The sequence below is a fragment of the Rhineura floridana genome, chromosome 2 (assembly GCF_030035675.1).
Source record: "Rhineura floridana isolate rRhiFlo1 chromosome 2, rRhiFlo1.hap2, whole genome shotgun sequence".
Classification (NCBI taxonomy): domain Eukaryota; kingdom Metazoa; phylum Chordata; class Lepidosauria; order Squamata; family Rhineuridae; genus Rhineura; species Rhineura floridana.
The window spans coordinates 227,905,528-227,921,856 of NC_084481.1; the positions used below are offsets into that span (position 1 = coordinate 227,905,528).

At 43.4% G+C, this 16,329-nt stretch overlaps 1 protein-coding gene across 2 annotated transcripts in view; it reads left to right on the top strand.

Annotated features, from left to right (window-relative positions):
* LOC133377777 (coiled-coil domain-containing protein 175-like) overlaps window positions 1–16,329 on the top strand; it is a 54,108-nt gene that overhangs the window by 18,777 nt on the left and 19,002 nt on the right. For both annotated transcript variants that reach the window (XM_061612438.1, XM_061612440.1), the window contains exons 7-10: window positions 3,627–3,736; window positions 9,014–9,095; window positions 11,631–11,767; window positions 14,422–14,532. In XM_061612438.1, the coding sequence (XP_061468422.1) occupies window positions 3,627–3,736; window positions 9,014–9,095; window positions 11,631–11,767; window positions 14,422–14,532 (440 nt within the window). The remainder of the gene's footprint in view (window positions 1–3,626; window positions 3,737–9,013; window positions 9,096–11,630; window positions 11,768–14,421; window positions 14,533–16,329) is intronic.

Sequence of the window (16,329 nt, forward strand, 5' to 3'; positions counted from 1 at the left end):
ACTTTAAAAAATGGCTTCTTTAGGAAGAAAATGGCTTTTCTTTAGGCTCCCTAGACTCATCTTAGCTGCCTTTCCCAAGATTCATTGTAAGTCCTTCTCATCTTTTCCCTTGTCTTAATAACTTTTCAAATATATATAGCTCCCAGCCCATGCCTTGCTAAAAGCCAAAGGTCATATGAGATGGGAGATCTGTGATTGGATCTCCTGATGTCTTTTTCATTCAGATCAACCATGCAGGGGGCAGTTTGGACTGAGGTGCTGTGCTGGAAGAGAGGGTTAACTCTATTCTCTCGGCCATTTCTGTATCGCCCCCTTCCTCTGCAGTTGTTATTAGGCACAGAATTGGGGCGGGGGAGGGGAAGACAGATGCGATTGAAGGTCCCTCTTCTCCCCCAGTGCATTGCTAATGGCAGCTTTGTGGGTTGATTTAAGGTGGAGAAACAGCCCAGAGGGAAATGGGTAGCCCTTCTGTCACCAGGTTGAGGCTTCATGTGACTAATTTTAATCATAATATAACAACAAGGTTTTATTGCGGTCACAGACCCATAGTGCAAACGATACAGAATGCGTTAAATAAAATAAAATAAAAACAATGTCATTAACTAGGATAAAATAACAAGGTACATGGTCAAGAATAAATTGCAGTGGAGTTAAGCCTCTGGCGAGTAGTTTGGGCAGCATTGATAAATTTAGCAACCATGAGGGTAAGGGTCTTGTCGGAACCTGACATTAGAGATTTCAGCAGTGAGTCAGGTGACTTCCCTGGGAATTTCTTAATAGTAGATTCTAGATATCTAGAGCATTCAGTGATATAAAAAGGACAGTCAAAAAGAACATGGGACAAAGATTCAATGGACTCAAGACTACAGGGACATAGTCTACATTCGTAGGGAATGCCCTGGAAGCGACCTTCAAGAAGTGCAGAGAGTAAACAGTTAAACCTAGCCTTAGAAAAGGCTAGACGGTATTTAGGAATGACTAAGAATTCTAGGTACCGGGCAAATAAGGGAAATGCAAATCTTAAGCCTAAATGGATAGGGGAGCAAGTCTTGGCAGCCATTGGAAAAGCAGTTTGAAAGTCTATGTCCTTGATACGGGTTTTGATGGAGCGTCTAGCCGTTTCCAGGTCTAGGGAGGCAAGAAGCTCCGTAGAGAAACCCAATCTTGCTAGCTTAAACTGGAATGCTGTATTCCAGGTGTTTGTGGAAGCGTCAATCCAAAGAAAGGATAGATAGTCGGAGGATGGAGACGCATAGGCTAATTTAAGCCAGTATCTAAAAGCAGCAATCCAGGCGGTGCATTCGAGGGAGGGCATGCCTGCAGGGATACCCCTGGGGACACCAAAGAGGGTGCAAAGGAAAATAGATAGGACAGATTCAACTGAGGGGTTAAAACTCCGAATCCAAAGTGATATTCCAAAGAACAATTGGGGGGAAATTTTTGATTTAAAAACTTGGATAGCAGCTGGGAAATACTGCCCACCCTTGGTGTAATAAAAACTTAAAATACTCTTTAGTGTGTTCCGGGCAGTCTGGACTGCGGAACGAATGTGGGGTACCCAGGAGAGGGAGGAGTGAAAAATAACGCCAAGATACTTATATTGTCTGACCTGGATGATCTTCTGGCCACCGATTGTCCAGGCAGAGACAGCTTTATGCTTGGAAAAAACCAGGATTTTTGTTTTGGAGTAATTAACAGAGAGAAGATTATTGGTGCAATACGCTAGGAAGGCCCGGAAAAGCCGTTTGAGCCCAACTTTGGACAAAGATAAAAGGGCTGCATCGTCAGCATACAGTAAAAGGGGGCAAGTTTGATCAGCCACCTTAGGGGGGTGAAAATCAGAATAACAGCGGACACTCAGGTCATTTAGGAACAGATTGAACAGCAGGGGGGCTAAAATACATCCTTGCCTAACTCCCTTGGTAATGGGGATAGAATTGGTTAATGTTCCATCTGGGCCACATCGCACTCACATGGTGGTAGACTGGTGTAACCGGATGATGAGGAAAAGAAGTCTCCTGTCCATAGTAGTCTTCATAAGTTTGGCTCACAGCTTGTCTCGGGGGATGGAATCGAAGGCAGATTTTAGGTCAATAAATGCCACGAAGAGTCCATTACCCCTGGGACCTTGATATTTATCTGCCAGGTGGTATAGGAGAATACAGTGGTCGAGTGTGGATTTTCCTTTTCTAAAACCCGCCTGTTCCCGACCCAGAATGTGGTCTTCCTCCACCCAAGAAGACAGCCTACAATTTAAGTAGGTGGCGTATAACTTGCCCACAACTGAGAGTAAGCTGATGGGTCTATAATTCGCTGGAGAGTCCCTGGCCCCTTTTTTGAAAATGGGGATTACAATGGCCTCTAGCCACACCGTAGGGATTAATCATAATATTAAAATACATGGTTTGAGATCCAGTCACAGGTCTTTTGCCCTGTGTAGTTTAGCCTGAAAACAATTAAGTGAATTCTCAGCAGAACTGGAGGCTCTACTTGGGGTAGAGACACACACTTACTGTTGTGCTGGTTCTAGTGCGCCTCTACCTCTCTTTTCTCAAAAAGGGGACACATGATGCTACTCAAATTCTGCCCCTTTTTACTCTTGAAACCTCGTGGGATCAGCTGCAATGCATTTTTTTTTAAAAAAAGAATCAGCTTCAGGGAGGTTTCTCAGCTGATTGGTAGACCAACCCCTTTGTCTTCCAGGTGTGGCCAATGGAAACGCTTTGCTGCAGGCTCATGCAGAGACAGTGATTGCCCAACACTTTGCTGTGGGTGGTCCTGAAAGGTCTTAAAGCAGCAGCAGGGAAGGGAGGTGTGGCCAGCAGAAAGCAGTGTCACTTCAAAATGCAGCCAGAAAAATCATTATGTCTGCTTTTCAAGTGACTGGTGTGTCCACAGCATAGGTCTATCATGCCATTTTGCTACACTAGCTGTCTGGTGCCTAAACTATAGATGGGAAGCCTTCTGGGCAGGAAAGTGTTTTGCCTATGCTCTGTACAGTGTCTGTTGGTATGTTCATATGTTAAGATCTCCTAGTGCTAAATAGTTTTAAAACATTTGAATGGGGATATTGTGTAGGCAGGAATAATTTTCTAAAACCACCTAAGTGCAGTGTATCTGGATAGTTTATACTGGTGTTTATGCTGTTGCATTTTAGACTTTTAGTATTAAAAATGTAAATGTACTGCCTCCAAGTCAATTCCGACTTATGGTGACCCTATGAATAGGGTTTTCATGAGGCTGAGAGGCAGTGACTTGCCCAAGGTCACCCAGGGAGCTTCATGGCTATGTGAGGATTTGAACCCTGGTCTCCCAGGTTGTAGTCCAACACCCTTAACCACTACACCACATTAACTGAACAATATTTGACCACAGTCCAATAATTGGTAGTCAGTTGACAATATTTGACTGGTCAATTGAGCACTATGCCAAGTCTTGTTTTAATGTTCAAACCACTTTGACGCTTTTTTGGATTTCAGCTTTAATTCCAAATATGACTCAGTTTTCAGGCTGTTAATAGCACAAGCACTGACCTCTCTTATACACTGAGTGCAAAAGAACGACACAATGCTTCTATGGGAGTGTTGGTAAGCATCATTTAGACCTTTTACTTTTGCATTTGATAGATCATTTCTGCTCGGAGGAATGAGCTTGGAGAACTTTTTAAAAAGATCAAACAACTAATACATGATTATGAAGAGAAGAAGGCAGAGAAAGAGAATATCCTTAGGAAGAAGTAAGCAACGACTGCTGCTCTGCTACATTTTCACCTGGACTGATTTTTAAATATTTAATATTCTTTTAATTTTTAAAAAAAATGCTGAAGAGTTATTCTAGTATGAAACAAGATACACTACCTATATTATTGTCCTGGCCAGTCCCCGCATGGGGTCCAAGGCTGCTGTATACCAGGTCAGACTCTATGGCCCTCTAGCCCAGTACTCTCTAAAGAACACCAGAAGAGCCTGCTGGATGTAAGCCTCCCCTTCTTAATTTTGGGTTTTATTGCAGCAAGCCCTAGTGCAGCCTTTCCCCAACTAGTGGGCCACCAGATGTTGTTGGACCACAATTCCCATCTTTCCTGACCATTGGCAATGCTGGCTGAGTCTGATGGGAGTTGTGGTCCAACAACATCTGGTGGCCCACTAGTTGGGAAAGGCTGCCCTAGTGTGTCAGTGTTGTCACAGAAAGTGTAAAAAGTTTATGTCAGAAGGTGTTTCTGGAACCAGGTGGGCGACTATGGACTTCTCAAGGAAAGAAATCAAAAGCACACAAGCTAAAGAATGCTGCAAAGGTTTGTTTGTTCATCTTCATAAGTGTGCCCAGAGAACCTGATGCCCATCCAACCAAGGCAACCCATGTGCAGCTCATCCTTCTAGAATAAGAACATAAAAGAAGAGCCTGCTGGATCATGCCTGTGGCCCACCTAGTCCAGCACCTGGTTCTCACAGTGGCTAATCAGATGCCCATGGGAAGCAGGACCTGAACGCGAGAGCACTCTCTGCTCCCCTCCTGTGGCTTCCTGCAAGTGGTATTGGTGTATAAATCCCCTGCATCTCTGTATTGCTTTGTTTCCTTTTCTGTCTTTATACTGTTTCGTTTTGAGCAGTACTTCTTTATTTTAATGGATGACAATAATGGGAAGATGCCCCAATAGGAAGCCTGCAAGCAGGACCTGAGCACAAGACCACTCTACCGTCCTGTGGTTTCCAGCAACTGGTATTCGGAAGCATAGCCACCTCTGGCTATGGAGGCAGAACATAGCTGTCATGGCTAGTAGCCACTGATAGCTTTATCCTCCATGAGTTTGTCTAATCCTTTTTTACAGCCATCCAAACTGGTGGCCATCACTGCCTTTTGTGGGAGTGAATTCCATAGTTTAACTACGTGCTGTGTGAAGAAGTACTTCCTTTTGTCTGTCCTGGATCTTCCAACATTCAGCTTCATCGGATGTCCACAAGTTCTAGTGTTATGAGTGAGGGAGAAAAACGTTTCTCTTGCTTTGACTAGCAATGGCTGCCCAGGGTCTCTTAGAAAGGCCTTTTCCCATCACATGTTGCCTGGTCCTTTTAAACTGGAAATTCCAGAGACTGAACCCTTATGCAAAGCATCTGTTGCCCATGCTGAGCTATAGTCCCACTTCAACTCTTAGGACAGAGGCACGCTTAACTGTTCCGCCGGCACCTGTTCGTCTCCACCTCTCTTTTCTGACACTAGTCGAGCCCTGCCCCTTTTTATTATAAACCTGGTGGGATCAGCGTCAGTGCATTTTTTTTTATTCACTTCAAAGAGATTTTGCAGCTGATTGGCATCTCAACCTGTTTTCCCTCCAGGTGCGGCCAATGGAAATACTTTGCTGTAGGCGACTAGTGTGCTCACAGCCTTAATCTCCTCTGCAAGTGGACTTTACCTTTCCCATCAAAGGTGGTGGTGGGGGAAGAGTCATATTGCACATAAGAACATAAAAACATAAGAAGAGCCTGCTGGATCAGGCCAGTGGCCCATCTAGTCCAGCATCCTGTTCTCACAGTGGCCAACCAGGTGCCTGGGGGAAGCCCGCAAGCAGGACCTGAGTGCAAGAACACTCTCCCCTCCTCAGGCTTCCGGCAACTGGTTTTCAGAAGCATGCTGCCTCTGACTAGGGTGGCACAGCACAGCCATCACGGCTAGTAGCCATTGATAGCCCTGTCCTCCATGAACTTGTCTAATCTTCTTTTAAAGCCATCCAAGCTGGTGGCCATTACTGCATCTTGTGGGAGCAAATTCCATAGTTTAACTATGCGCTGAGTAAAGAAGTACTTCCTTTTGTCTGTCCTAAATCTTCCAACATTCAGCTTCTTTGAATGTCCACGAGTTCTAGTATTATGAGAGAGGGAGAAGAACTTTTCTCTATCCACTTTCTCAATGCCATGCATAATTTTATACACTTCTATCATGTCTCCTCTGACCCGCCTTTTCTCTAAACTAAAAAACCCCAAATGCTGCAACCTTTCCTCATAAGGGAGTCGCTCCATCCCCTTGATCATTCTGGTTGCCCTCTTCTGAACCTTTTCCAACTCTAGAATATCCTTTTTGAGATGAGGCGACCAGAACTGTACACAGTATTCCAAATGCGGCCGCACCATAGATTTATACAACGGCATTATGATATCGGCTGTTTTATTTTCAATAGCTTTCCTAATTATCGCTAGCATGGAATTTGCCTTTTTCACAGCTGCCGCACACTGGGTCGACATTTTCATCGTGCTGTCCACTACAACCCCGAGGTCTCTCTCCTGGTCGGTCACCGCCAGTTCAGACCCCATGAGTGTATATGTGTAATTAAGATTTTTTGCTCCAATATGCATAATTTTCCGCCCATTCACTCAGTTTGGAGATATCTTTTTGGAGCTCTTTCCGCCCATTCACTCAGTTTGGAGAGATCTTTTTGGAGCTCTTTGCAATCCCTTTTTGTTTTAACAACCCTGAACAATTTAGTGTCGTCAGCAAACTTGGCCACTTCACTGCTGACTCCTAATTCTAGGTCATTAATGAACAAGTTGAAAAGTACAGGTCCCAATACCGATCCTTGAGGGACTCCACTTTCTACAGCCCTCCATTGGGAGAACTGTCCATTGATTCCTACTCTCTGCTTTCTGCTTCTTAACCAATTCCTTATCCACAAGAGGACCTCTCCTCTTATTCCATGACTGCTAAGCTTCCTCAGAAGTCTTTGGTGAGGTACCTTGTCAAAAGCTTTTTGAAAGTCTAAGTACACTATGTCCACTGGATCACCTCTATCTATATGCTTGTTGACACTCTCAAAGAATTCTAATAGGTTACTGAGACAGGACTTTCCCCTGCAGAAGCCATGCTGGCTCTGCTTCAGCAAGGCTTGTTCTTCTATGTGCTTAGTTAATCTAGCTTTAATCATACTTTCTACCAGTTTTCCAGGGACAGAAGTTAAGCTAACTGGCCTGTAATTTCCGGGATCCCCTCTGGATCCCTTTTTGAATATTGGCGTTACATTTGCCACTTTCCAGTCCTCAGGCACGGAGGAGGACCCGAGGGACAAGTTACATATTTTCATTAGCAGATCAGCAATTTCACATTTGAGTTCTTTGAGAACTCTCGGGTGGATGCCATCCGGGCCCGGTGATTTCTCAGTTTTTATATTGTCCATTAAGCCTAGAACTTCCTCTCTCGTTACCACTATTTGTCTCAGTTCCTCAGAATCCCTTCCTGCAAATGTTAGTTCAGGTTCAGGGATCTGCCCTATATCTTCCACTGTGAAGACAGATGCAAAGAATTCATTTAGCTTCTCCACAATCTCCTTATCGTTCTTTAGTACACCTTTGACTCCCTTATCATCCAAGGGTCCAGTCGCCTCCCTAGATGGTCTCCTGCTTTGAATGTATTTATAGAATTTTTTGTTGTTGGTTTTTATGTTCTTAGCGATGTGCTCCTCAAATTCTTTGTTAGCATCCCTTATTGTCTTCTTGCATTTCTTTTGGAAGGGGTAGCTTTTAGGTTGCAGTCCCATGCATGCTTACCTGAGTGTAAACTCCATTAAACACAATAGGATTTACTTCTGAGTAAGCATGTATAGGATTTTTTTGTGTTAGTCTTCCAGCTGCAAGGCTCTTTTTTGTATTATGCTGATAATTAGGTAACTAATGCTGCAAAGCTCTGAAAGCATATAACATCCAATGGATTGTGGCTCCTTCCTTTACAGAAAGCATCCTGTCTAAATTTATCTAAGAGGCACTGTTTTACAGTGGTTCCGATCCTATCTCCAAGATCATTTTCAGATAATAGCATTGGGCAATTGTATTTTGGCTCCCAGGCAGTTGTGCTGTGGGGTGCCGCAGGGTACCATCTTGTCCCCCATGCTGTTTAACATCAATATGAAGCCCTTGGGAGTGGTCATCAGGAGATTTGGGGCGAGGTGTCAGCAGTGCGCTGATGATACCCAGCTCTATTTCTCTGTAACATCTGAATCATGGAGAAGCTGTGCAAGCCCTGGACCGCTGCCTAGACTCGGTGGTGGGCTGGATGAGGGCCAGTAAATTGAGTCTGAATCCTAGCAAGATGGAGGTGCTGTGGGTTGGTGGTTCCCGAGTTCAGATAATTGGTCAGTTGCCTGCTTTGGATGGGGTCGTACTCCCTCTGAAAGAGCAGGTCCGTAGTGTGTGGGTGCTCCTAGGTCCATCTTTGTCGCTAGAGGCCCAGGTGACCTCAGTAGCTCGGAGTGCCTTTTACCAGCTTTAGCTGGTAAGACAGCTGCGGCCGTTTCTGGACCAGGATAGCCCGACCACTGTTGTCCATGCACTGGTAACCTCGAGGCTGGATTACTGTAATGCACTCTATATTGGGCTGCCCTTGAGGTTGATCCGGAAGCTGCAGGTGGTTCAAAATGTGGCGGTGAGACTGCTCACAGGGGCAGGGTATTACCAACATGGCATCCCGTTGCTGAAAGAATTGCACTGGCTGCCCGTTAGCTACCGGGCCAAGTTCAAGGTTCTAGTTTTGGTGTACAAAGCCCTGTACAGCTTGGGACCAGGATACCTGAAATACCATCTTACTCCTTATATACCCAGTTGATCACTGCACTGTGAGGGCCTCCTGCAGATACCATCTGATCAGAAGGTCCATTCCACACAACATAGGAAACGGACCTTTAGTATGGCAGCACCTACCCTGTGGAATTCCCTCCCCTTAAATATGAAAGAGGCACCATCTCTGTTATCTTTCCAGGGCGTACTGAAGACTTTCCTTTTTCAACAAGCCTTTTCAGTTGAGACCTTATCCCAGTCTATGTCTGTGTTGGAATTGCTTTTTAATATGTTTTTAAACCTTTTTAAAGATGTTTTAAAATGTTTTTAAAGATGTTTTGCTTCAGTATATTTTAAAGTCTTTTTTATGATGTTTTAAAGTGTTTTTAGTGCTTTTGTTTGCTCCCCAAGGGTCCTACTGAGGAAGGGTGGGATATAAATCAAATAATAAATATAAATAAATCTGCATTGTACTTCAGGGCTGATCTTAAAACCAAGTTAAGTACGATGGATACAAGCTTTGATGAGGAAAAAGATCGTCTGCTACGACAGATAACGGAGGCATGAAATCAACAATATGTATCCTTTGACAACCTGTGCTCCTGACTTTGAAAATGCTGAAAAACAAAATAAACAAAGACTGTTGGTCCCAATCCAACAGTGGGTGCCCTGCAGCTGGGACTTAGGGTTGCCAGGTTCCTGGCTTGAGACTGATCCTGTATCTTTAGAAGAACAGAAAGTCAGCCAAGTGCAGGTGTTCTTGCAACACTGTGATGGGAAAAACCACAAGGTGGAATTCTTCCTTCCCCCTGCACAACTTTTAAAGATACAGAAGACCTCTTGGTTGCCAGGCCCAGCCTCCAAGAAGTCTTCTGTATCTTTAAAAGTTGTGCAGGGGGAAGGGAGAATTCCACCTTGTGGTTTTTCTCATTATAGTGTTGCAAGAACACCTGCACTTGGCTGACTTTCTCTTCTCCTAAAGATACAGGATCAGTCTCAGGCCAGGAACCTGGCAACCCTACCATGTGCATATTCCCCTTTTAAAAAAAGGTCCTAGCTCTGCTGATCAGTTAGTGGGGATGGCATTGTCCAGTTCTTGTGCCACCTCCCAAGGGGCTGAATGGCATAATAGGGACTTCTTTTACAGGTGCACACAGCCCCAGCTACTGACTCAAGCTGGAGAATAGCCATGTATGCAGAGCTTGGGAAAGTTACTTTTTTTGAACTACAACTCCCATCAGCCCAATCCAGTGGCCATGCTGGCTGGGGCTGATGGGAGCTGTAGTTTTAAAAAAGTAACTTTTCCAAGCTCTGCATGTACGTCTCTGCTTCCACATGCAATGAGGGATTTCTCCTAACTTTTAGATATGAACATCAGTCTCATAATTGCCTACAATTAAATAATAGATAGTGGAGCAAGAATCATTGTTGTAACTATTATAGTTTTCATTGAAGATGTACTTAAATGTTTGTCTAGCAACAGCGAAGAAGCAAAAAACCCTCCGTTACTGTGCAGCATGTCTTTCCTTCATCACCGATAACTATAGCCTGTCCTCACTTAGGATTAAAGCACAGGGATTCCAGGTCAGATGGCATCATCCTTGCATGGGGTGCAACCACCTAAATTCAGGCCCTGCTGTACATTGAACAACAGAATCTGGGAAAGCTAAATTGTGATGTCATAATCTCATCAGCCAATACAGGGATGTTTTCAGTCTGTCTCCAGGTTTTCAGTTTTCAGTTAGCTTTAATTAAAAGTACATTTTAATTAAAACTATAATAGCCAAAGTGATGATTCCCTTTTTCCACTATAGTCTGAGTGATCTGTACTTTGGCATGAGATTGTTTAATGTTTGCAGGATGGGCCATCATATAGAGCATGTGCTTTGCATAGGGGTGCTTTCAGGGATAGCTCCAGCAGTAAAGCAGAAAGAAAATTCTTTTCCAGTAGTGAACTTTGGATCCAAAGTGATCGCTCCAAACTGGGAGGATGAGCATTGAAATAGCAAATGCAGCTCACTGTAAACAAGTGTAAAGTGATGCACGTTGGGGACCTTTTAGGCAACAAGCTACTAATCAATGTCAATAACAACAACATTGGGGCAAAACATCCCAATTTCATACCTACACTGAAGGTAGTCTTGAGTTGGCAATGGCCAACCAGGAAAGGGAATTTGGGGTTGTAGTGGACAGTTCAGTGAAAATGTCGACTCAGTTGTGCAGCTGCCACAGCAAAAAGAAGGGTGAATTCCATGTTGAGGATCATTCAGAAAGGAAAACAAAATGACGAACATCATAATGTTTTTATGAAAATCTATGGTACAACCACACTTGGAATATTATGTACAGTTCTGGTTGCCACATATCAAAATGGATATTGTAGAGCTGGAAAATGCCAGAAAGGCAACCAAAATTATTACGGGGTTGGAGCAACTCCTCTATAAGGAATGGTTACAACTTTCAGGCCTTTTCCCTTAGAAAAAAAGATGACTAAGGCTGATCATAATAGAGGTGCATAAAATCATGCATGGTGTGGAGAGGGCAGGGAAACTTTTTTTCTCCCTTTCTGATAATACTAAACCTGGTGACATCCGGTGAAGCTGAATGGTGGAAGATTCGGGACAGACAAAAGGGAGTACCTCTTCATACACACTGCATAGTTAAACTATGGGATTTACACTGCATAGTTAAACTATGGGATTTGCTACAAGATGTATGATGCTTGCCTACATGAAGTTTCTTTAAAAGGGGATTAGTCAAGTTGATGGAGTAAAAGACTACTTAATGGCTACTGGTCATGAAGGCTATATATTACCTCCATCAGAAGCAGCATGCCTCTGAATACCAGTTGCTGAGGAACAACAGTGGGAGGTGTTGAACTCATGCCCTGTTTGTGGGCTTCCCATAGGTATCTGGTTGGCCACAATGGGAACAGAATGCTAGAATCAATTGGCCTTCCGTCTAACGTTCTTAAGACTAAGATTTCTTTTAAGTGGGTGACAGGCGTATTATGTTTTATGGTCCTCTGAAAGTATCATAACCTCTTGAGAACTATGTTGTTCAGTAAAATTAACCAACTCTGCAATTTATTTCTAGGCTGACGAGAAGCTAGCAGTGGTTATGCGATACTATGAAAAACTCAGAAATGAAAATGACCTTCTCGACACACAGTTTCGACTTTTAACTGATGAAGAAGACCAGTACTGTTCTCAGAGAGACCAACTTGCAGAAGAGTACATTAACATCTGAACTTCTTTAATACTACTAAAATTATAGAGTTATATTGTAGCTCTCTCTGATAAAGAGTCCAACTCTTTGAATGCAATTAAAAACTTAAAATAGAAGAATATTCTGTCTAGTCTAGACCATTGAATTACACTTTGTTTAAAAGGTGTCAGTCAAAGAGCCCAACCCTTTGAATGCAATTAATGACTTAAAATAGAAGAAAATTCTCCCTAGTCTACACCATTGAATTACACTTTGTTTAAAAGGTGTCAATCAAAAGCAGGGACAAATTATGTTAAAAATGCCAAAGTACTACTTTAATATAGTTCACATGTCAGCGTAGGAATGTTTGGGTAGAGATGTTCTCCTTGTTCCCATGTCCTGCTATAACATGTAACTAAGCCTAAACGCATGTGACTGAAAGAACCTTATATCACTTCCCTGTTTACTCCTGCCTCCATTTCCCTTCACTTCCTCTGTTGCTCCTCATTTTGAATTTTAGACAGTAAGTTCATTGCAACAGGTACCTGCCCTTTCTAAAGCACTATGCAGTGTGCTATATAATCTCTGTAGTTCTAAAGTTCAGATGTAAGCGCCATTGCTTATGTATCCCAAACAGAATCTCCCACACACTCGTGGGAGCAATCAGCAGGCTTGGAGAATGTTTGCAGAAGTACAGTGCCTTGCAAAAGTAATCAGACTCCTGACCAATGCTCTCATATTACTGAATTACAAATGGTACATTGTAATTCTGCATGACATTTTATTTTGAAACGCTGAGACTCAGAAGTAATTACTTAAGGTGACATTAGTTTTATGTTGGGAAATGTTTGTAAGAAATACAAAAAACTAAAACAAGTTGCTTGCATAAGTACTCAACCCCTGTGGTGTGGAAGCTCCCAGTTTACACAGACGAAAGAAATTATTTATTACATTTATACCCCGCCTTTCTTTTCATCATAGAAACCCAAGGTGGCCTACACATGGCTCCCAGGCGGTCTCCCATCCAGGCAGTGACCAAACCTAACTCTGCTTAGCTTCAGCAGGTTGCTAGCCTCATGTGCCTTCAGACCATAGCCCTGTTGACACAGTTACCTTACCATTGGCCTCCATCTGTGAACCATTAAAGTTACTGTCACATTGTCAGGATAAAACCCCCACTGTTGAGGGATCATTGGTCAGATTGTGGATCTGAAGGAAAATGGAAGACCAAAGAGCATTCTACAGAAGTGAGAGATAATGTAATACAAGTGCATAGATTAGGAAAAGGGTACAAAGTAATATCCAAGTGTTTGGATGTCCCAGTAAGCACAGCTGGATCAATAATCAGGAACTGGAAGCTGCATCAACTACCCAGACGCGGCAAGAAAAGGCTGTCCGTCAAAACTCAGCAGTCGAATAAGAATGAGACTTGTGAGAGAAGCCACAGAGAGGCCAACAGTCACTGAAGGAGCTACAGAGTTCAGTGGCTGGGAGTGGAGTAACGGTGCACCAGTCAACCATATCAAGAGCTCTGTATAACACTGGCCTATATGGGAAGGTGGCAAGAAAGAAGCCGTTACTCAAAAAGTACCATCTGAAAGCACGTCTGGAGTTTGCCAGAAAGCATGAGAGTGCCCCAGCTGCACTCTGGGAAAAGATTTTGTGGTCAGATGAGACCAAGGTCGAGCTTTTTGGGCAAAACTCAAAGCACAAACCTAACACTGCCCATACCTCAAGACACACCATCCCTACAGTGAAGTATGGTGGTAGCAGCAGCATGCTGTGGGGATGCTTCTCATCATCAGGGACTGTAAAAATCAAAGAAAGAATGGATGGAGCAAAATACAGGGAAATACTGCAAGAGAACCTGCTTCAGTCCACTAAAAAACTGAAGCTTGGGAGGAAATTCACTTTTCAGCAGGAAAATGAGCCCAAGCACAAGGCCAAAGCAACAATAGAGTGGCTCAAGAACAAAAAGGTGAAAGTCCTACAGTGGCCCAGTCAAAGTCCTGATCTCAGTCCCATTGAGAATCTGTGGCACTCTTTGAACATTGTGGTCCACAAGCAACATCCAACCAACCTGAATGACCTGGAGCGAATCTGCCAAGAAGAATAGGCCAAAATCCTTCTGACAATGTGTGCAAACCTGGTACATACCTACCCCAAAAGACTTAAAGCTGTCATTGCAGCAAAAGGGGGCTCTACCAAACAATGTGTGGGGGTTGAATACTTATGCAAGCAACATGTTTCAATTTTTTTATGTTTCTTACAAACATTTCCCAACATAAAACCAATCTCACCTTACAATAATTGATTTTGAGTTTCAGCGTTTCAGAATAAAATACCACACAGAACGAAGTTACAATGTACCATTTGCAATTCAGTAATATGAGAGCATTGGTCAGGGGTCTGGTTACTTTTGCAAGGCACTGTACAAAACAAATATTCAGGAGAAAATCCTAACGGGAGGGAACCCTAAAAGCATTCCAATGAGGACTGAGTGTGCTCATTGGCCCCAGAATGCTGTTTGATTTTTTGCAGGTGGGAGGGAGAATAGAACTGAAGGATCCTGGAGAAATCCTTTTTGAAGGGTGAACTGGTATTTCTTTTAATATATGAATAAATATATAAAAAATTGTACACAATCAAACATTTAACCATTTCCCTCCCCCCTTGATAGATTTGAAAAATTATCCAATCTTCTCACTGAAAAGCTTGACAGTGTGGCAAAGCGCTTAGTGGAGACAAAAGGTATAGAAGAGGAGGTGGAACGACTGCAGGAAATATACGAGTAGGTTTCTTTCTGAGTGATAGATTTAGTGAAAGAGCTTGCTGCGGGCTTACTTTAGGTTCTCTAAACCTACCACCATACATCTGAAGCACATTTGAAGCACGTTTCCCCCAATGAATCCTAGGAACTGTAGTTTTTTAAGGGTGCTGGAGATTATAGTTCTGAGAGAGGTAAACTACAGTTCCCAGGATTCATTGGGGGAAATAGTGTGTGCTTTAAATGTAGGGTGTGCATGCAGAGAATCAGAAAAGTGATGTGGGAGGGGCTGCGGCTGACAGATTTGCAAGTTGAAATATTACAAAACGAGAGCACCCTGGTTGGATGTAATGCTAAAGCATAGCTTGGCATTGCAGGAATGAGCTGCGGCAAGCCTTGGGTTTGTGTGCTCCCCCATTCCTTCACACGTAATGAAAGGCTGTGGCTGAGGGGTAGTGTGTCTGCCTTGCATGCAAAAGGTCCCAGGTTCAGTCCCCACCTTATGCAGGTAGGGCTGGAAGAGACCCCTGTTTGAAATCCCGGAGAGCTGCTGCCACTCAGTGTTGACAGTTCTGAGCCAGATGGGCCAGTGGTCTGATTTGGCATAAGGCTATCGTCCTGTGCTGAGAATAACAGTTTTGACTTTTGATTAAACTTCAGATACCTATTACATCTGGAGTTAAGAACCTGTGAGTTTATTCCAACTGTGGTTAGTTAACACTGCAGTTAAGGATCTGAAACAATGGTATGATCCTGACTGGTTTGAACTACTCTATTGCCGTGATATTACATATTTTGCATCAGTAGGTGTTGCTGGAGAGAGTGGGTGGAATGAGACACACGTTTTCATAATCTCCAGTAATGAATACTTCCAGAACTCACTGTTCTGCCAGTTCCACCACACTTCCACCTCTCTTTTCTGAAAGCGTGGGCACATGATGCTAATCAAACCCCACCGTTTTTTACTCTAAAACCAGGTGGGATCAGCTTGAGGTTTTTTTTAAAAAAAACTTGCTTCAAAGAGATTTCACAGCTGATAGGCAGATCAACCTGTTCCTCCTCCAGGTGTGGCCAATGGAAACTCTTTGCTGTAGGTGACTAATGTGTTCATAGCCCCAGTCTCTCTGGAAGGAACTGCCTCTTACACATTAAAATCCAAAGTGGAAGGCTGTATTTAATGGAGGTTTTTTCTGTCAAAACTTGATTAGTGGGATTTTTGTGCCCCGTTGGAAAAGGGGAATGTAAGAATTTTGTGAACCTGGATTGTGCTAGTTTCTGATGGCAAAGCCTGGAATAGCCAGCCAGATCACCTTTTTTTCTGGCCTCAGTCCCTCACCCAAATTGTTAATGGAGCACAGTACCCACTGCATTAGGTGACTTTCTACAGGCAGAAAGTCTGCCAATGGGAGGTGGGTGCATAGAGAGGAAACCAATACTTTTGGCACTGTGTGGAGGCAGGCATAGTATTTTCAGGCTGGGTGCACACTAGGTTAGTGTGCATTCAGTGCACTCTGTGTGCTGTTTTTTAGTGTGGTTTAGTGTTGTACCCACAATGTCTATCTTGACCCAGATATACCCCATTTCTTTCAATGAGTTAATGCTTTTTTTCACAAACCAGTTTTGATGCAAAAAGAGATTTTAAAACTGAATAAATTGACACTTCAGCCCACGTAAGTACAAATGAAAGTGCATATATGCAGTACCTTTCTTGTGTGGGTGGGGTTCCCTACCACAGCTTCCTGCCCCTCGAAACGTCACTTAGCTATCAACTGTTCATTCGCCTCCACCTTAGCTTCTGCTTTACCAGCAGGCTGGTACTGG